Genomic DNA, 20806 nt, shown 5'->3' on the forward strand with positions numbered 1-20806 from the left:
CACAGCTGATGGTGACAGTGTGCACTGCAGTGTCAACAAGAACAGTGGCCATATCTGGAGGAAACCATTGAGCAGCTAGCCAGCCCAGCAGCACAACAACCTGGAGAGAGCTGGAGAGAGATGCCTAGCATACACATCATTATTTGAGTTAAGTTGCTTGTTCAATAAGATAGCATATATACCTTGTTATTAGCTTGTACCTATAATTGTTGATCAGTTAGGTACCATGTTAACTAACTACCAATACATTGCTTCAAACTATAATTGTTCAGAATGTGTAGTTTTACTAGTTAAAAAGAAAATAAGTAAAATGTAATTGTTCAATAATGTGCAATGTGTAAATGTTCAATAATTGAATGTGTTGTGTTTAAAAATAAAAATATCTGATCATATAAAATGTGTTGTGTTTATATTACTTTTACAAATAAAAATATGTGATGATAAACAAACAAATCTAAACAAATGACAAATCATATTTCTCGCCGAGAAAGCCAGTCAATTTGAGTAGCGTTATTGTGTATTCTACGTAATGACGCAGTTTTACGTAATGACGTCATCACGCAATGACATCACAATGTAATTTAGCTACTTTTAGCAACAAATCGACCTGACCCTAGCAACTTCCCCTGAAAATTAGTTGGCAACACTGATTCCCAGTGGGTCAGAAGTTTACATACACTCAAATAGTATTTGGTAGCATTGCCTTTAAATTGTTTAACTTGGGTGAAACGTTTGGGGTAGCCTTCCACAATCTTCCCACAATAAGTTCCTCCTGACAGAACTGGTGTAACTGATTAAGGTTTGTAGGCCTCCTTGCTCGCACACGCTTTTTCAGTTCTGTCCACAAATTTTCTATAGGATTGAGGTCAGGGCTTTGTGATGAACATTCCAATACCTTGACTTTGTTGTCCTTAAGCCATTTTGCCACAACTTTGGAAGTATGCTTGGGGTCATTGTCCATTTGGAAGACCCATTTGTGACCAAGCTTTAACTTCCTGACTGATGTCTTGAGATGTTGCTTCAATATATCCACATAATTTTCTGTCCTCGTGATGCCATCTATTTTATGAAGTGCACCAGTCCCTCCTGCAGCAAAGCACCCCCACAACATGATGCTGCCACCCTCGTGCTTTATGGTTGGGATGGTGTTCTTCAGCTTGCAATCCTCACCCTTTTTCCTCCAAACATAACGATGGACATTATGGGCAAACATTTCTATTTTTATTTCATCAGACCAGAGGACATTTCTCCAAAAACTACAATCTTTGTCCCCATGTGCAGTTGCAAACCGTAGTCTGTCTTTTTTATGGCAGTTTTGGAGCTCTGGCTTCTTCCTTGCTCAGCGGCCTTTCAGGTTATGTCATTATAGGACTCGTTTTACTGTGGATATAGATACTTTTGTACCTGTTTCCTCCAGCATCTTCACAAGGTCCTTTGCTGTTGTTCTGGGATTGGTTTGCACTTTTCGCACTAAAGTAAGTTTTTCTCTAGGAGACAGAACGTGTCTCCTTCCTGAGCGGTATGATGGCTGCGTGGTCCCATGGTGTTTATACTTGCTTGCTATTGTTTGTACAGATGAACGTGGTACCTTCAGGCGTTTGGAAATTGCTCTCAAGGATGAACCAGACTTGTGAAGGTCTACAATTTTTATTCTGAGGTCTTGGCTGATTTCTTTTGATTTTCCCATGATGTCAAGCAGAGGCACTGAGTTTGAAGGTAGGCCTTGAAATACATCCACAGGTACACCTCCAATTGACTCAAATGATGTCAATTAGCCTATCAGAAGCTTCTAAAGCCAGGACATCATTTTCTGGAATTTTCCAAGCTGTTTTTAAAGGCACAGTCAACTTAATGTATGTAAACTTCTGACCCACTGGAATTGTGATATAGTGAATTATAAGTGAAATAATCTGTCTGTAAACAATTGTTGTAAAAATGACTTGTATCATGCACAAAGTAGATGTCCTAACTGACTTGCCAAAACTATAGTTTGTTAACAAGAAATTTGTGGAGTGGTTGAAAAACAAGTTTTAATGACTCCAACCTTAGTGTATGTAAACTTCCGACTTCAACTGTAGCTGAACCATCAACATTCTCAAGTTGAATTGTATGTTCACTTTGAATTTGCTTGAGTGAACATACAATTCAACTTGAGAATGTATTCTACCTTATTTGCATATTTCCCAGTGTAAAATTTAACTCTTTATGACAATACATTACATATATCACAAGGCCTTTCTTTGAGGGACCAGTTACACCCTAATGAAGTGGTCTGAAACTCCTGCCTTACTGGCCACATCAAGCTTGCAAGTCACATTGTGATGGCTTATAAACTCAGCAAAAAAAAAGAAACGTCCCTTTCTCAGGTCCCTGTCTTTCAAAGATAATTCGTAAAAATCCATATAACTTCACAGATCTTCATTGTAAAGGGTTTAAACACTGTTTCCCATGCTTGTTCAGTGAACCATAAACAATTAATGAACATGCACCTGTGGAACGTTCGTTAAGATACTAACAGCTTACAGACGGTAGGCAATTAAGGTCACAGTTATCAAAGATGCCAGGGTCCCTACTCATCTGCATGAACGAGCCTTGGGCATGCTGCAAGGAAGCATGAGGACTGCAAATGAGGCCAGGGCAATAAATTGCAATGTCCGTACTGTGAGACGCCTAAGACAGCGCTACAGGGAGACAGGACAGACAGCTGATCGTCAACGCAGTGGCAGACCACGTGTAACCATACCTGCACAGGATCGGTACATCCGAACATCACACCTGCGGAACAGGTACAGGATGGCAACAACAACTGCCCGAGTTACACCAGGAACGCACAATCCCTCCATCAGTGCTCAAAATGTCCGCAATAGGCTGAGAGAGGGTGTACTGAGGGCTTGTAGGCCAGCAACAACGTCGCCTATGGGCACAAACCCACCGTCGCTGGACCAGACAGGACTGGCAAAAAGTGCTCTTCACTGATGAGTCGTGGTTTTGTCTCACCAGGGGTGATGGTCAGATTTGTGTTTATCGTCGAAGGAAGGAGCGTTACACTGAGGCTTGTACTCTGGAGCGGGACTGATTTGGAGGTGGAGGGTCCGTCATGGTCTGGGGTGGTGTGTTACAGCATCATCGGATTGAGCTTGTAATCATTGCAGTCAATCTCAACGCTGTGCGTTACAGGGAAGACATCCTCCTCCCTCATGTGGTACCCTTCCTGCAGGCTCACCCTGACATGACCCTCCAGCATGACAATGTCACCAGCCATACTGCTCGTTCTGTGCGTGATTTCCTGCAAGACAGGAATGTCAGTGTAGTGCCATGGCCGGCGAAGAGCCCGGATCTCAATCCCATTGAGCACATCTGGGACCTGTTGGATCGAAGGCTGATGGCTCGGGCCATTCTCCCAGAAATGTCCGGGAACTTGCAGGTGCCTTGGTGGAAGAGTGGGGTAACATCTCACAGCAAGAACTGGCAAATCTGGTGCAGTAATTGAGGAGGAGATGCACTGCAGTACTTAACCTGTTAGGGCTAGGGGGCAGCATTTGCACGTCTGGATAAAAAAAATGTACCCGATTTAATCTGGTTACTAATCCTACCCAGTAACTAGAATATGCATATACTTATTATATATGGATAGAAAACACCCTAAAGTTTCTAAAACTGTTTGAATGGTGTCTGTGAGTATAACAGAACTCATTTGGCAGGCAAAACCCTGAGACATTTTCTGACAGGAAGTGGATACCTGATGTGTTGTATTGACTTTAAACCTATCCCATTGAAAAACACAGGGGCTGAGGAATATTTTGGCACTTCCTATTGCTTCCACTAGATGTCACCAGCCTTTACAAAGTGTTTTGAGTCTTCTGGAGGGAGATCTGACCGAACAAGAGCCATGGAACGATGATGTCCCATTAGACACCTGGCGCGCGAGTTCATGTTGGGTACCCTCGTTCCAATACGTTATAAAAGAGTATGCATTCGTCCACCTTGAATATTATTCATGTTCTGGTTAAAAAAAGGCCCTAATGATTTATGCTATACAACGTTTGACATGTTTGAACGAACGGAAATATATTTTTTCCCCTCGTTCATGACGAGAAGTCCGGCTGGCTTAGATCATGTGCTAACAAGACGGAGATTTTTGGACATAAATGATGAGCTTTTTTGAACAAAACTACATTCGTTATGGACCTGTGATACCTGGAAGTGACATCTGATGAAGAGAATCAAAGGTAATGGATTATTTACATAGTATTTTCGATTTTAGATCTCCCCAACATGACGTCTAGTCTGTATCGCAACGCGTATTTTTCTGGGCGCAGTGCTCAGATTATTGCAAAGTGTGATTTCCCAGTAAGGTTATTTTTAAATCTGGCAAGTTGATTGCGTTCAAGAGATGTAAATCTATAATTCTTTAAATGACAATATAATATTTTACCAATGTTTTCTAATTTTAATTATTTAATTTGTGACGCTGACTTGACTGCCGGTTATTGGAGGGAAACGATTTCCTCAACATCAATGCCATAGTAAAACGCTGTTTTTGGATATAAATATGAACTTGATAGAACTAAAAATGCATGCATTGTCTAACATAATGTCCTAGGAGTGTCATCTGATGGAGATTGTAAAAGGTTAGTGCATCATTTTAGCTGGTTTTATGGTTTTGGTGACCCTGTCTTTGACTTGACAAAACATTACACACAACTCTTGTAAATGTACTGTCCTAACATACTCTAAATTTATGCTTTCGCCGTAAAACCTTTTTGAAATCGTAAAACGTGGTTAGATTAAGGAGATGTTTATCTTTCAAATGGTGTAAAATAGTTGTATTTTTGAAAAATTTGAATTTTGACATTTATTTGGATTCAAATTTGCCGCTCTTGAAATGCACCTGCTGTTGATGGAGTGCACCACGGGTGGCACGCTAGCGTCCCACCTAGCCCATAGAGGTTAATGCAGCTGGTGGCCACACCAGATACTGACTGTTACTTTTGATTTTGACCCCTCCTTTGTTCAGGGACACATTATTCCATTTCTGTTAGTCACATGTCTGTGGAACTTGTTCAGTTTCTCAGTTGTTGAATCTTGTTATGTTCATACAAATATTTACACATGTTAAGTTTGCTGAAAATAAACGAAGTTGACAGTGAGTGGATGTTTCTATTTTTGCTGAGTTTAGATAGGTTTATTTGATCATTTTAAACAAAATACAACCACACGTGGATAATACATTTAAAATTATTGAGGATGACACAAGAAAGTTTGAAAACGTATTTCCATTGTGGTCCTCTGTAAATAAATGGCTTAAACAAATGTGCAAACATAACATAGTAGGCCTAGACTACTGTAGTAGACTTAACCTACTAGGCATACTTGGATTACAGATATAATAATAATAATTACTCAATTTATTAACTTGTATTGTGCTTTTCAAAGAATCTCAAAGTGCATAAAATGTAAAACAACGAACAACCATTTTTTATTTAACTAGGCAAGTCAGTTAAGAACAAATTCTTACTTAGAAGGGCAGCCTAACCCGGCCAAACCCGGACAACGCTGGGCCAATTGTGCACCGCCCTATGGGATTCCCAATCACGGCTGGATGTGACACCTCTTGCACTGAGACCACGGCGCCACTAAGGGAGCCCATTTTAAATGATGGAGATTGAATGTCTCAGTCGGTTTAGGATGAAGTTGAGACAGTTTGGGCTGGAAAGGTAGTAGAGATTCAGTGGAGGTTCAGTGGAGGGGGCATCGATGGGACAGCCAAGGATAAACAAAGACAGTCTAAAATAACAGGCCCCGAGCTCTTCAACAATGCACCACACCTGCTTCTCTGAATGGTAAGTCACTTCATTGGAGCCACTCCTCAGGTACTGGTCCTCTATTGCCAAGATTATATCACCCACCTGGGTGATGCCATGGCTGCTGAAAAGCCACCACATCTTGGCAGTGGTTAGGAGCATTCCCTGAACAGTATCTGAACTTCCTCTGCTACCTCTGGACATAGCATGCAGTCCTTGATGTAATACAGATTAAACAACAAACCAATCGTAGTCTATCAGATTCTACAGCAGTGACTTATGTAGCATTATATTCTACTGTTATTAGTAGGCTGCCATTGCATAGTTTCTGTAACTTTCCAGCTCTATCCAGCTTGCTCTCGCATGCTCAGTAGCCATGCCTCCAGATAACATCTAGCCCTTGATCATGACTCTTAGTTCCATTACAGTATACATAAGAGTAATTGGACGAAGGAGTTTTCTGTAGGGGGAGAATTGTTAGGATCTTGTCGCTCGGTCTGAACATTAACATGCATCGCTTGCAGTACGGTTTTGGAAGCATAAGAACCTTATCTTGTATATCAGCGTGAAGTAATTTTCACAAAACAACTTGATAGGGTTAGGGTTAGTGTTACCACAGGGCAATATCTCTGTTACATCACTTGTTTACGGAAAACCGACAGAAGACAAGAGGCAACCACCTCTCTCGTGCTAATTAACTATCTAACATGCTCTGAACACCTGTGTGTAAGCATAACTCAGGAAGTGTAGCGGAAGTGTAGTTTCGTCAGATGGAGACACCCATAGCCTTGTGGATCTATGCAAAACTGCTACAGTAAATGTATCTTTTTTATTCTTTCTCGCTGATGAAAGATGTATTTATTTTTTTCACCTTTATTTAACCAGGTAGGCTAGTTGAGAACAAGTTCTCATTTGCAACTGCGACCTGGCCAAGATAGAGCAAAGCAGTTCGACACATAGGGTGTGCAGAAGATGAATGTGCAAGTAGAGATACTGGGGTGCAAAGGAGCAAGATAAATAAATAAATACAGTATGGGGATGAGGTAGATTGAATGGGCTATTTACAGATGAGCTATCTACAGGTGCAGTGATCTGTGAGCTGCTCTGACAGCTGGTGCTTAAAGCTAGTGAGGGAGGTAAGAGTCTCCAGCTTCAGAGATTTTTGCAGTTCGTTCCAGTCATTGGCAGCAGAGAACAGGAAGGAGAGGCGGCCAAAGGAAGAATTGGCTTTGGGGGTCCCCAGTGAGATATACCTGCTTGAGCGCGTGCTACGGGTGGGTGCTGCTATGGTGACCAGTGAGCTGAGATAAGGTGGGGCTTTACCTAGCAGAGACTTGTAGATAACCTGGAGCCAGTGAGTTTGGGTACGTGTATGAAGCGAGGGCCAGCCAACGAGAGCATACAGGCCGCAGTGGTGGGTAGTGTATGGGGCTTTGGTGACAAAACGGATGGCACTGTGATAGACTGCATCCAATTTGTTGAGTAGAGTGTTGGAGGCTATTTTGTATATGACATTGCCGAAGTCGAGGATCAGTAGGATAGTCAGTTTTACGAGGGTATGTTTGGCAGCATGAGTGAAGGATGCTTTGTTGCGAAATAGGAAGCCGATTCTAGATTTAATTTTGGATTGGAGATGTCTAATGTGAGTCTGGAAGGAGAGTTTACAGTCTAACCAGACATCTAGAATATGTGGACAACTACAATTACTTAAGTCAGAACCGTCCAGAGTAGTGATACTGGATGAACGGGCAGGTGCACTTGCATTTAAGAGCAGTTGGAGGCCACGGAAGGAGAGTATGGCATTGAAGCTCATCTGGAGGTTAGTTAACACAGTGTCCAAAAGAAGGGCCAGAGGTATACAGAATGGTGTCGTCTGCATAGAGGTGGATCAAAGAATCACCAACAGTGAGAGCGACATCACTGATGTATACAGAGAAGAGAGTCGGCCCGAGAATTGAACCCTGTGGCACCCCCATAGAGACTGCCAGAGGTCCGGACAACAGGCCCTCCGATTTGACATACTGAACTCTATCGGAGAAGTAGTTGGTGAACCAAGCGAGGCAATCATTTGAGAAACCAAGGCTGTTGAGTCTGCCAGTAAAAATGTTGTGATTGACAGAGTCAAAAGCCTTAGCACAGTAATGTCTCTTATCGATGGCGGTTATGATATCGTTTAGGACCTTGAGCGTGGCTGAGGTGCACCCATTACCAGCTCTGAAACCAGATTGCATAGCGGAGAAGGTATGGTGAGATTTGAAGTGGTCGGTAATCTGTTTGTTAACTTGGCTTTCAAAGACCTTAGAAAGGCAGGGTAGAATAGATATAGGTCTGTAGCAGTTTGGGTCTAGAGTGTCTCCCCTTTGAAGAGGGGGATGACCGCGGCAGCTTTCCAATCTATGGGGATCTCAGACGATATGAAAGAGAGGTTGAACAGGCTAGTAATTGGGGTTGCAACAATTTCAGCAGATAATTTTAGAAAGAGAGGGTACAGATTGTATAGCCCGGCTGATTTGTAGGGGTCCAGATTTTGCAGCTCTTTCAGAACATCAGCTATCTGGATTTGGGTGAAGGAGAAGTGGGGGAGGTTTGGGCGAGTTGCTGTGGGGAGTGCAGGGCTGTTGACCGGGGTAGGAGTAGCCAGGTGGAAAGCATTGCCAGCCGTACAAAAATGCTTATTGAAATTCTCAATTATTTTGGATTTATCGGTAGTGACAGTGTTTGTGGGCAGCTGGGAGGAGGTGCTCTTATTCTCCATGGACTTTACAGTGACCCAGAACTTTTTTGACTTTGTACTACAGGATGCAAATTTCTGTTTGAAAAAGCTAGCCTTAGCTTTCCTAACTGCCAGTGTATATTGGTTCCTAACTTCCCTTAAAAGTTGCATATCACGGGGGCTATTCGATGCTAATGCAGAACGCCACAGGATGTTTTTGTGCTGGTCAAGGGCAGACAGGTCTCGAGTGAACCAAGGGCTATATTTCTTCCTGGTTCTACATTTTTTGAATGGAGCATGCTTATTTAAGATGGTGAGGAAGGCACTTTTAAAGAATAACCAAGCATCCTCTACTGATGGGATGAGGTCAATGTCATGCCAGAATACCCCGGCCAGTTCGATTAGAAAGGCCTGTTCGCTGAAGTGTTTTATGGAGCGTTTGACAGTGATGAGGGGTGGTCGTTTGACCGCAGACCCATTATGGATGTAGGCAATGAGGCAGTGATCGCTGAGATCTTGGTTGAAAACAGCAGAGGTGTATTTGGAGGGCGAGTTAGTTAGGATGATATCTATGAGGGTGCCCATGTTTATGGATTTGGGGTTGTACCTGCTAGGTTCATTGATCATTTATGTGAGATTGAGGGCATCAAGCTTAGATTGTAGGATGGCCGGGGTGTTAAGCATGTCCCAGTTTAGATCACCTAGCAGCACGAGCTCAGAAGATAGATGGGGGGCAATCAATTCACAAATGGTGTCCAGGGCACACCTGGGGGCAGAGGGTGGTCTATAGCAAGCGGCAACGGTGAGAGACTTGTTTCTGGAAAGGTGCATTTTTAGAAGTAGAAGCTCAAATTGTTTTGGTATAGACCTGGATAGTAAGACAGAACTCTGCAGACTATCTCTGCAGTAGATTGCAACACCGCCCCCTTTGGCAGTTCTATCTTGGTGGAAAATGTTACAGTTAGGGATGGAAATTGCAGGGTTTTTGGTGGTTTTCCTAAGCCAGGATTCAGACACGGCTAAGACATCCGGGTTGACAGAATGTGCTAAAGCAGTGAATAAAGCAAACTTAGGGAGTAGGCTTCTAATGTTAACATGCATGAAACCAAGGCTTTTACGGTTACAGAAGTCAACAAATGAGAGCACCTGGGGAGTAGGAGTGAAGCTAGGCACTGCAAAGATAAGGGACATACGTTTCGAAAGCCGTATCACAAGCGATGATTATTGACGTTTCTAAACGTTAAAACATAGCGTCGGGTTTGTATTTCACGAGGCAGTTGTGGCCGAAGGTTTGTGACTTTAAGAAAATCTGTTTTTTGGAGCTAACTCGCTTGCCACTTATTCCATGTGTTTTCTTCCTTCACAGACTCCATAAAATGATGACCTCTTCCTAAATATTTGGTCATACGATTCATTTTGTGTATTGTTTCCTGGATACAAGGGGTGGCTGAACTAACACTTTGGCTCAGCTTACCCCACTCTCCCCTACAGTGTTCTCTTCCAAACATTCATTTGTAATTCCACTCAACAAGTTTTTATACATTCAGATTACTGTGAGCAAAGTTTGTTGAGTGAACAAATGTTCACACTAGCTCAATTTCTTGTCCTTCTGAAGTCCACCCAACTCACAGAATAACGCTGATTAAGCAATTGGTTAAATTGGCTTTTTTACAGTACATGGATAGTCAAGTGTGGCAGAGGAGGCTGGTGGGAGGAGCTAGAGGAGGACGGCTCATTGTAATGACTGGAATGGAATTAATGGAATGGAGTCAAACATGTGGTTTCCATATGTTTGATGTGATTGATACCTTTCCATTTATTCCATTCCAGTCTTTACAATGAGCCTATATTCATATAGCTCCTCCAACCAGCCTCCTCTGATTAGTGTGGGTATATCTTTACACATGATGCATGTGTGGACAGACGCAGATCCAAGTGAAGCACATCCTCCCTATAAAACTGGAAATGAGCATCCATTAATTTACTCTACATCCCGTTGGACAGTTAGCTTCACTATTCTAGGCATGTTTTCATGAATAGTGCTCTCTGTCACCGCATGGGTGCATACAGCGCAAAGACCCCCTGCCAGTGTGTTTACCACTTCATCGAGCACAGAGACAAGTGCAGCAGATGTGGAAGTTCAGACGGGCGACAATGAAAACAGTCTGCGAGGGCCATTGTGGGCTCCCTGGAACTAATTCCAGTCCCCGGTCGAATGAAAGCTCCATTGAATAAAGCGCACAAAATGACACTGAAATGTAATATTTCCCTATTTCATAGGGCGCAACAGCATCTCATGAGCGCACCATCCCATTGACGACCACATAGGACTGTTGGGTTGCATAGACGGACTAATACTCACTCATTCAATCAATCCAGCCTTTTTAGCTGGACCGGCTGGTCACTCCCATGTAGGCCTATGTAAACAGCTTTGTCGCAAGTGAAAAAATATTTTTCAGACCTTTTTTCCCTCCTCCCTCTCTCAGCATCAAGCGCAGCCCGCACGGAGGGCTCTGGCTGCTGCGACTTTCTCTCAGCCTCTTTGGTGCAAATGCGATGAGGAGAAGGGGACTGTCGTCCGCTGATTAAGAAGACGTCTTAGATGCAATAGCAGTTTCTTTCTGGAAATAAAAAACTGATTTGCGGAATTGTCATATCAATCAATCGAATGAAAGCAGGTATGGAGTTCCAGAGCCTTTTGTTTATTTTGTTGATGGAGCCACTTGGACAATGGGGCTCTCACTTCATTCTTTTCATAATACGGTTTTTGATCTATTTTCTTTATTTCTGGTGGTCTGGTTTGGTAATGGTGATATTGCAAAATTATATATTGATGTGAATTTTCATTTTATTCTATTCATTACAAGGCTAATTAGTCATTGACACAACAATATGGAATACGTGACAGTTCGTTTTTTTACATGAAAATGTGTTAGGTTAATTCATTAACTAATTGTTTTTTTATTCTTGTTTCGTTTTTAGGCTACAATCTTCTTAATAATATATTTTCCCATAGAGGTACTTCAAAATAAAATATTTATATATAGTAACATAAAACAATTATTTATAATGCACATCATTTATTTAACCTTGAGATTAGAAACCTATTTTGCCAGGTAATTATGGATTTTTATATTAATCGCCAACTCATGGCTTTATTGATAACCAATAGTTGATCTCATTTTCCCTTTGCAAGATAGGTTGTGTGAGTCTAAAGTTATTAGCAAAAACATATTTGCAGTGATTTTTATTGTATCGACATTTTCCACTTTGATTTTAGCGGATGTTTTCCAATAAAAATCAGAATTATGAACAAAAAAATGAAGGAGCGCGCGAGAGAGATTGCGTTCTAGCACCATCTTTTCGACCACGCGCTGGAGTGGAAAATGGTGTATTGAATGGCGTTTGAGAGATTATACTGTAATGGAAAATCACTCAGTTAAATGCAGGCCTTCTTTAACAGAAAATTATACTGGCAACATATCAGTTTCCACTCTATCCTCAGTAATTTCACTTTTCTGTTGAATTTGTGCTATTTCTTGGTCTGGGAAAACTTGTCTTGTTGGCCAGAAACCTGGGTCAAATTCCTGACATCACATTTCTAATGCATTGAGTCATTCTAATGTCATGTTTTATATTCTACCTTGTTTTATTTCAGGGTAAGGTTGGTTTGAAGATGTATGGCGTTGTGTACATGGCTATCCCATCCACAGTTGAGCGATTTGATTTGTAGACAAAAACTGAGGCCAATAAATAAGAATACTCAGGTGTCAAGACCTACCATTGACAGAACTGCATTAAGATTACATAACATGGCATTATACATGCTATTCTGGGATAGGTCATGTGTGACCTTTGCCCTTACAGTAGACATACCACTTGTCTGAAACAGGCAGGGCATATGGTTTGCTACATGAGGTGGAAGAAGGATAACCCCCCTGTGAGAGGTGTGGTTGGATAATGCCAAACTGGCCTGGTCCCCTGTAACCTATGGTTGGTGATGCAACAGCACATCTTTTGATGGGATTATTTCCTACCATTTGTCTTCTTCATCTGTCCACCGTGCAACGCCTGGTGGCTTCTCACTTTCACACTGCCTAGCATCTGATTGAATGTGAACGCAAGGAAGACACCTGGCCACCAACGCTCGCCCCTCCCTCACAGGCCAGCTGGAAGGTCAGATGTTAGCCAGTATGCCAAAGGCTATTTAGGCTCTTCAAACAGGCTGGATGAATGTACTGTAATCACATCGGGGTTTTTTCTCACTTTACCTCTATCCCACCCCACCATTGTTTGAAATGGTTGTTGGATTTGTACTACTGCACTACTTCACTACAGCACTACTGCTTAGGCCCCTTTATGAAATGCACTGTAGCTCAAATGACTTCCCCTGTTCTATTCTCTGTATAGAATTGCGGTTGAGCTACGTCTAGGCAACTGCTGACAAAGGGCTATTTCTCTGCTCAGTAGTGAAGTGATGGTCTGTTGAATGAATAAAATGCCCTGAATTAAAATTTCCTCCACAGCTATCAGCCCAGTTTGGCCACAGTCTAACTCTCATCTTGTGTGATGTCATGTCGGCCTACGTCTTCAAACTGTGGGCGGAATGAAGCAGAGAGCAGCATAGACTCAGAGAGAAACCAGATATGGTCATTACTGACAGCTAAAGGCTAACCATGTGGCTAAGCTCCAAGCCACCATCTCAGTACAGTCAGAGCCCCCAGGATGGTCCTCTCTTCCTCACTGGCCACAGCCTCCACTCAGCCTCAGGCTCCATAAATCTGCTCTCAACCACACAGCTCCTATGTTAACTCAATGAAATGCTATGATTTCTTGAGAGACCGTTGGTTATTCTGTTGGTTATATTTAATCGTTTCCATATGAAGATGCTGCGACCCCTTCTTTTTGTTGATATGAGCATTTTGAAGATGGTTGTGTCCATGAAAAAAAACTGTGCTAGTAAACAAGGAGTGCTCTTGTGTCTTTTGTTAGCCACAGACACGGCCCACTTTTATGACAGCTTTGCTTCTTCTCAGTGCTCTGAATTTGGCAACTGTGAGACTTTCATTTTCTGGGTTACATTGCCCTCCTGTGGATGTGGCACGCTGGTGCTGGATGTATTTTGGGGAAAGGGGGGATTTGACCTCATTTATCTTTGTCTGAGTATGTTTCTATTCAGAGTCAGGCTTATAAAAATACCCTCCAAATGAAATTCCATCCCATCCCAGCTGAAAGATTTGACCAACAACAGATGGATGCCTCAAACTGTAAATTGCCAACAGTGGTTTCTGTAACAACCACATGAAAAGGTGTTTTAGTAGAACGTTTTTACTAACCCACAGATTTGGTTGCCTATACTGCTTGTGTGTGTATGTTGTGGGAGTAGAGAAGCAAGCACATTTTTGTCTCTTTCTGTCTATTCTATTCAATAGAGACATATGAAGCCATTTAAAAAGCCCTTCATGCATGTTGACAAAGCATTGACAGCACACTGTATTTGCACCTCAGCGTTCTCCACCATCCCTTATAGTGTCTTTCTCTCCTCTCCCCTCCAGAGCCAGGCCCATCTATGCAATGGTCCCCATACCCCTGTGTCTCCTGCTCTCAGTGACGTCGCTGGCCGTGGTGGTGGCTGTGGAAGCCCATGAGGCCACAGGAGGAGATGATGAGTATACCTGGCCGCAGTGGAAGGTGCCGCTGGTGAGGAACAGGAGGACGGTGGCCCTTAGCAGCCCCGGCTTCACGGCCAAACCTCAGGGAGAGCTGAACGGGACCTGTGGGATTGAGTGCCAGCGTCACCTCCCCGACCCCTCTCTGGCTGACCTGGAGGAGTTCCTGTCCTATGAGACGGTGTACGAGAACGGAACGCGCACCCTGACCTCTGTGTCTGTGCAGGGCCTCAACGAAGTCAACACTTGGCCTGCTGGGAACTCCTCCTCTTCCTCCAAGTCACGCCGCAGACGGGAGGTCTATGGCACAGACACCCGCTTCAGCATCGCTGACAAGCAGTTCTCCACTAAGTACCCCTTCTCCACCTCCGTCAAGATCTCCACGGGCTGCTCTGGTGTCCTGTTATCCCCCAAACACGTCCTGACGGCCGCCCACTGCATCCACGACGGACAGGACTACGTGAGCGGAGCACAGAAGCTACGCGTGGGCGTCCTCAAGGAGAAATCCCGGCGTGGGAAAGGAGGGAAGGGGAAGAGAGGACGAGGTAAAGGCAAGAGGAGGAAAGGAGGAGACAAGGAAGAAAAAGAGAAAGAGGAGAAAGATGGAGAGAATGAGAGGAAAGGAAGGAAAGGGAAAGACAGAAAGAGCCGCAGTCGTCGCAGCGCAGAGGTCGAGAAGCCATCCTTCCGGTGGACCAGAGTGAAGCAGACCCAGGTCCCTAAAGGCTGGTTCAAAGGCGGGGCATCGGACGGTGTGGCGGCTGACTACGACTATGCCGTGCTGGAGCTGAAGAAGGCCCAGAAGGTCAAGCACATGGACCTGGGCGTCATCCCTTCGGTCAAGAAGCTGCCCGCCGGCAGAATCCACTTCTCAGGCTTCGACGACGACCGGCCCGGCAACTTGGTGTACCGCTTCTGCTCGGTGTCGGAGGAGTCCAAAGACCTGCTGTATCAGTACTGTGATGCCAAGCCCGGCTCCAGCGGCTCCGGGGTCTACATCCGCCTCAAAGAGCCCGGCAAGAAGAAATGGAAGAGGAAGATCATCGGGGTGTTCTCGGGACATCAGTGGGTGGATGTCAACGGCAATGGGGCGCAGCAGGATTACAATGTGGCGGTGAGGATTACGCCCCTCAAGTATGCCCAGATCTGTTACTGGGTCCATGGGGACTCCAGCGAGTGCCGGGACGCCTGAGGGACACACAACATGCCACAACACCCCTCCACCCTCCTCCCTCCATCACCAACAAACCAGGGGCCCGCCCGACTGCCTCTCCTCTGTCTTCTTCTCTATTACCTCCTGTGCTTCCCACTGGCAACTGGCACAGATTGCCTCATCACAGCATTCATCGCACACAAGCGGCCATACAGACTCACTGTTGTTGATTACAGGAACTCGTCAACAGATCAAAGAGAACTATGGCTGTTCTGCCTTGTCTAATTTATTTAATTATTAAAAATTATTAAAAAGCAAACATTCTAGAAATATCATGATTATATATTGACAGGTCCTACTAGGTCTGTGTTTATGCTAACGGGAATATTTTTGACAGATTTTTAGGTTAGACCAATTTTGATAACATTTTGTATATTCAGCTGTTTCAGGGGAGCGATGCTTGTTATTTCATATATTCCAGGCAGGCTTAATGAACGCAGAGACGTTAACATTTTCAAATGTGTTCCCTTTTCTAGCAAAAGGAACAAGAAAGTTTGCATTGGCTTTGGTGAACGACCCAGAAAAAAAGCAACATTTTTTCGGAGAAATTAACATTTGAGTATATTAAGAGGTTATAACTGTCTTTTTTCTAAATCAACGTGCTGGTGTTTAAAAGAGTGTATATATAGCTCTTTGAGTTTCCTGTAATGTCCCTTTTTGTAAAACGACCTTTTCTTATAAGATTATGTTTCTATGACTAATTAGTGAAAGGTTTCAGAGTGATCCTGGATGAAACATGATTGTTTTCAGTCCTACCGTTCGTTCTTTTTTTACTCTAGCAGTGCATTAAATTGTGGTTTCATTGCCATGCACATAAAAATGATGGTGCTTATCCAGAGACTTGGTGCTAATTTAATTAATATGAAATTGTACACTTTGGGGAGACCTATTGGAATATATTTTTGATAGCCTATTACTGTAACTATGTATTTAATATGAGGCTACACAGTGGGTTTGATGTAACAGAGCTTTCAGATTAAAAACGTTATTTCAATATTCAGTTTCCCATTAGATTCATGTAATTTGAAGGGTAGTGGTGACAACAAATGCCATAGTGTTATGTGATGAAAATCAGCACTCTAAAGGGTTCACGTTGATGAATCTTGTTTATTATGTGCCACAATTTATACGAGTTTGCCATTGATGACAAAATACATCAAATTAATCAAATTTCACCATGATTGAAAAAACAACAATTAAACCAAGATTACAACTTGTATGTGTATGTGTGTTTACCGTGAGGAGAAGTGATGTACTGTATGTATCTATGACACATCTATGCCTGTAGCCAGGGTCATTAGGCACCAAATGGAAGAAAACAGACTGAAACATGGAGGGACTACTTGGACTTGTCCAATAAGAAACAGTCATTAACATTTTTAAATGTTTTCAGTTGTGCGCCCTAATGAACGCAACCCAGGTTAGGCCTACTGATGTCATTACAATGTCATGACATTTAGTGCACCAGATTAAAAATGCAATGCGTCCATGATCTGATATATCAACATGAGAAAAAGATGGCCGATCATTAATGGGCGATTCTTTCCATCATTGAGTTTATTGCATCTCAAAGGGCTTACATGCACTGGGGAGGGGCATAGTAAATAATAATAATAATAATAAAATATTTAAAAAATGTAACTCAATAATGAAAAAAAAGAACGTTTTCCCTTTTTTCTAATCCATATTTTTTCCCACAACAATTGTGGAAACATACTTGTAAATGACACAAAGTATCTGTTATATCTGGGGGTGTACAGCACAGGACTGGTTTCACTGGTTCTAAACAGCTACCTAGATATACATGGAAGCCACACTGTTCAACAGTGTCCTCTTCTGACTGGGTATACACAGGCTCTCCTCTCCGCCCATGCTACCATGTACAATATTACTGGTTCACTAACAAGGGGGGAGGAAATGGAACAGAAATATGTAACAAAATCTGGGGTGGGGGAATAGGGAGATAAGGATGTTTCTGTTTCTTCTCAAATACAAAAATAACACTACATATCCAGTACCTAACCGTGGTCTAGTTATAGTAATAATGCTAATAATAAAGTACAAGCATTTATGAAAATCAAACAGACCACTGATGAGGAGGACAGTGATAGGTCCATAAGGAGAGTGCCGGTGATACCAGGAAGTAGACTAACTGTACACAACTTGTTTTAGTGGTTTAACAAAAGACTGTTCTCCTCTGTATTGAGATATGAGGTACTGGCAACATCTGGCTCCTGATATGCACTCTTTGAACTTTATCTTGAATAGGAATAGGAAAACACATTTTCTCTGAAAATAAGCGGTAAGATACGATCTGTTGATAAAAATATCCGACAATGTTTTACAGCAGATTCACAAACAATGTCAACAGAGAGAGAAAATACAAATAAAGCTGGACATGATGCGCAAAATCTAAAAAAATAAATAGAAAAATAAGCGCTGAAAAAAAAAAAAATATGCTGAACATCATTAAAAAAAAAAAATCATTGGATGGTCATTTAGGATTCAGGAGCCCATACATGTTACTTATTCATATTAATCATATATTCATATCATATTTGTTTCTAAATACGTTCAAAAGAAGACGGGAAATAAGATAATGGTCACATGACTTCTTACAATTTGATATCAGATTCACATCAATATGCTCTTCCACAGACATACAGAATAGAGACAGAATCCTTAAAGATTTGCCAGTGTAATGTATATACAACAACGAAGAAGAACTTCTGCGAACGACACATTCCACGTTTCATCCAAAAAATGACGGGGCTGCTTTGCTTACCCCTCTTATCCAATCAGGGTGAGGCAGGGTGGAACCCCCTCCTCTCTTGAGTGATCAGAAGGCCAGTGCAGGGCTGAAGGTGGCGCTGAGGGCATCAAACAAACACGCATCCATCATTCAACTCAACACGCCAACACTACTGGAAAAAATTATCTAAATACATACAGCACATACGGCTTCAGCTTCCGCTCGAGTTTCTGGCTTGCTTTGATAGACTTTTTTGTTTTTTTAGGTTTTGTGTGGTTTTGTTTAGACAAAGGGTTACATCTAGTTAAGCACACATTTGTTTTTTTTCCTCACTAAGGTTTCACTTTCACAGTTTGTGCTACAACATTACACAGGGGGCTGGGATGGGGTGGAGGAAAGGGGTCTCCTATGGGTGAGTAGCTGAGGAGGGTCTCTGGTGTCCCGGGATGTACAGAACGCCAAAATAGGACAGGTGGCCAGAGGGCTCAGCTCCAGAAAAACAAGAGCTGGAAGACAATAAGGAGAAAAACATACCCTAAGTTTGACCACTGACACATGACTAGCATTAGCCTGGTCCCAGATCTCTTTGTGTTGTATAACCAACTCCTATAGTCATTGGCATGACAATGAACATAAGTTGCCAAAACCACACAAACAGATCTGAGACCAGGCAAGACTAGCATCACACCAAGATGACAGCTGAAAGTGCTGAACACACACCTGGGCTGGGAGATTACATTAAGTCCTTGAGGTTGAGGTCTGCCAGTGGGTCCTTGGGCTTTTTGCTCTGGGTGGCAGCAGGTCCTGGAGACAGCTGCAAAACAGAACAACTAATTGAGTACCACTTCAAAAACATTGCCTTTAAAATATATTTATTTTGCACATACAAGCCTCATAGCTTTCCTAATAGAAAGCCTGTGTTTACTTTGTAGAAAAGTCTTATGATGATGTTTTGCACTTTGATTTTGGTCATCAGGAGACTAAAAGCAATATATCTTAAAAACATGAATGTTGACATGCATCATTTTATGGGACTGCATCAAAAGTGGACTAATATATGAGTATATTAGTATATGAGTATATTTCCCCTTTAAATAAGTTTATAACTGAAGGAGTAACAGGTGATTCTGTATACTTATGTGCACTCTACTGTGTACTGTATGTGTTTGAGGGTGTGGAAAAAAATGTATCTGAGAATGAATGTGAGTGTGTATCTGTGTGCGTGTGTGTGTGTGCATCCATGTGTGTTACCGGTGCCCCTGGTGCTGCAGCTCCTGGCAGGGGTGGTCTCATGGGTTGACCCATCATTGGCTGGCCCATCATCATGGGAGGCATCATGGGAACTCCAGATCCAGCTGCTGAGGCCTGGACAGAGATGGAAGGGGTTAATGGAATTGACCAATAACTACATCCTGTCTTGAATAAGAACACTGAGCTCATTTATAAGTATAGCGGTCCATATTGGTTTCTGGGCATCCAGTCCAGGATCTCACCATGCCAAAGCCAGGATGTGCTCCCATGGGCGGAGGGATGGCTCCAGGGGCACCGGAGGCTCCAGGGGCGGAGCCACCCTAGAAACAGGAAGTCAAGACATAAACAGTTCACAGCTCTATGACATAGAACATAATTTCCATTCCTGAACAATCCTTATATATACCCTGTATATTCTTATTGTGTATATTTCTAAACATTACTATTTTTATAACTTTTCATTTGTATAAATTGTACTGTTTATTTGTACAGTATTGTACTGTTGAGGAGAGCTTGCAAGTAAGCATTTCACTGTACAATTTACAACCTGTATCCTGTGCACATGACCAATAAACTTTGATTTGATTTCAATTTTAAATGTCCCAATAACGGTTCTTTGCTAATATTGGGAGGCTTGTGGAGGCTTTTACCATCATAGATCCAGGAGCGCCCCAGCTGGGAGGGGCTACCTGGGGGGTCCAGTTTGATCCTCCTGTCAGCTTCTTCTCATTCCACTGATGGTCCCTATATGAGACACACATGACACCAAAGTCGTCATCAGCTAGCTGGAAGGTTTGGGAATACACTAGATACCTTTTGACTTTGATTGTTATTTAGGAAGCACACAAGGAAAAGGAGAACACGCACATGCACACACAGAGACATTCCGTACGTACTTTTTCTGAATCCCCAGATCTGCAAGAGAAGAAAACGTCATTTCAGAACTCATTATTAAACTGACAAAAAAACTGTAATCAGAACCATCAAGACTGTCCAGGTGTGATCAATACATACCTCCAACCAGGTTTGCCAGGGAGGAGTCCAAGTCGCCCCCAATGGATGGCCGTTTAATAGCTGTGGCGCCTGTCATGCCACCCCCAACCGCGGGTGTCACCTTGGTACTGAACCCACCACTGAGAGTGCTGCCCACACTACCCCCAGTGGACTGGGGTGTTATGGCTGGCATTAGTAAATCCCCTAATCCACCAAACACTTAGAGAGAAAGGGTAGAAATAAGGGGAGTAAGATGTTAGTGACATACACCATGGATGAAAACCTTTATAATCCCTAATCTTCACAAAGAGGGGCAGATGTGAAATCATCACCATACAATTCATCACCACAACAATAGCCATTCAGTGCAGTACTCTGGTGTGCAATGCATGTACCCAACAGGGTGGAAAC

The 20806-nt window shown here is 42.8% G+C and overlaps 2 protein-coding genes across 9 annotated transcripts in view; one reads left to right on the forward strand and one right to left on the reverse strand.

The window, feature by feature from the left end:
- The window catches only part of LOC106605048 (inactive serine protease 35), a 52631-nt gene extending 36015 nt beyond the window's left edge, over positions 1-16616 (forward strand). Inside the window, exons 1-2 of one of the 2 annotated variants that reach the window (XM_014200296.2) lie at positions 10828-11195; positions 14073-16616. In XM_014200296.2, coding sequence (XP_014055771.1) covers positions 14092-15378 — 1287 coding nt within the window. In that variant the 5' untranslated portion in view covers positions 10828-11195; positions 14073-14091 and the 3' untranslated portion in view covers positions 15379-16616. Of the gene's footprint in view, positions 1-10827; positions 11196-14072 lie in introns of those variants that run through there. The other variant, XM_045718315.1, reaches the window with a different exon arrangement.
- The window catches only part of LOC106605045 (clathrin coat assembly protein AP180), a 67372-nt gene continuing 63052 nt past the window's right edge, over positions 16487-20806 (reverse strand). For 6 of the 7 annotated variants that reach the window (XM_045718311.1, XM_045718313.1, XM_045718312.1 and 3 more), the window contains 7 exons: positions 20417-20614; positions 20299-20317; positions 20053-20146; positions 19645-19722; positions 19403-19516; positions 18872-18965; positions 16487-18657 (listed from right to left, as the gene is read on the reverse strand). In XM_045718311.1, the coding sequence (XP_045574267.1) occupies positions 18885-18965; positions 19403-19516; positions 19645-19722; positions 20053-20146; positions 20299-20317; positions 20417-20614 (584 nt within the window). In that variant the 3' untranslated portion in view covers positions 16487-18657; positions 18872-18884. The remainder of the gene's footprint in view (positions 18658-18871; positions 18966-19402; positions 19517-19644; positions 19723-20052; positions 20147-20298; positions 20318-20416; positions 20615-20806) is intronic. The other variant, XM_014200289.2, reaches the window with a different exon arrangement.

This window comes from Salmo salar, chromosome ssa05, assembly GCF_905237065.1.
Source record: "Salmo salar chromosome ssa05, Ssal_v3.1, whole genome shotgun sequence".
NCBI classification, from domain to species: domain Eukaryota; kingdom Metazoa; phylum Chordata; class Actinopteri; order Salmoniformes; family Salmonidae; genus Salmo; species Salmo salar.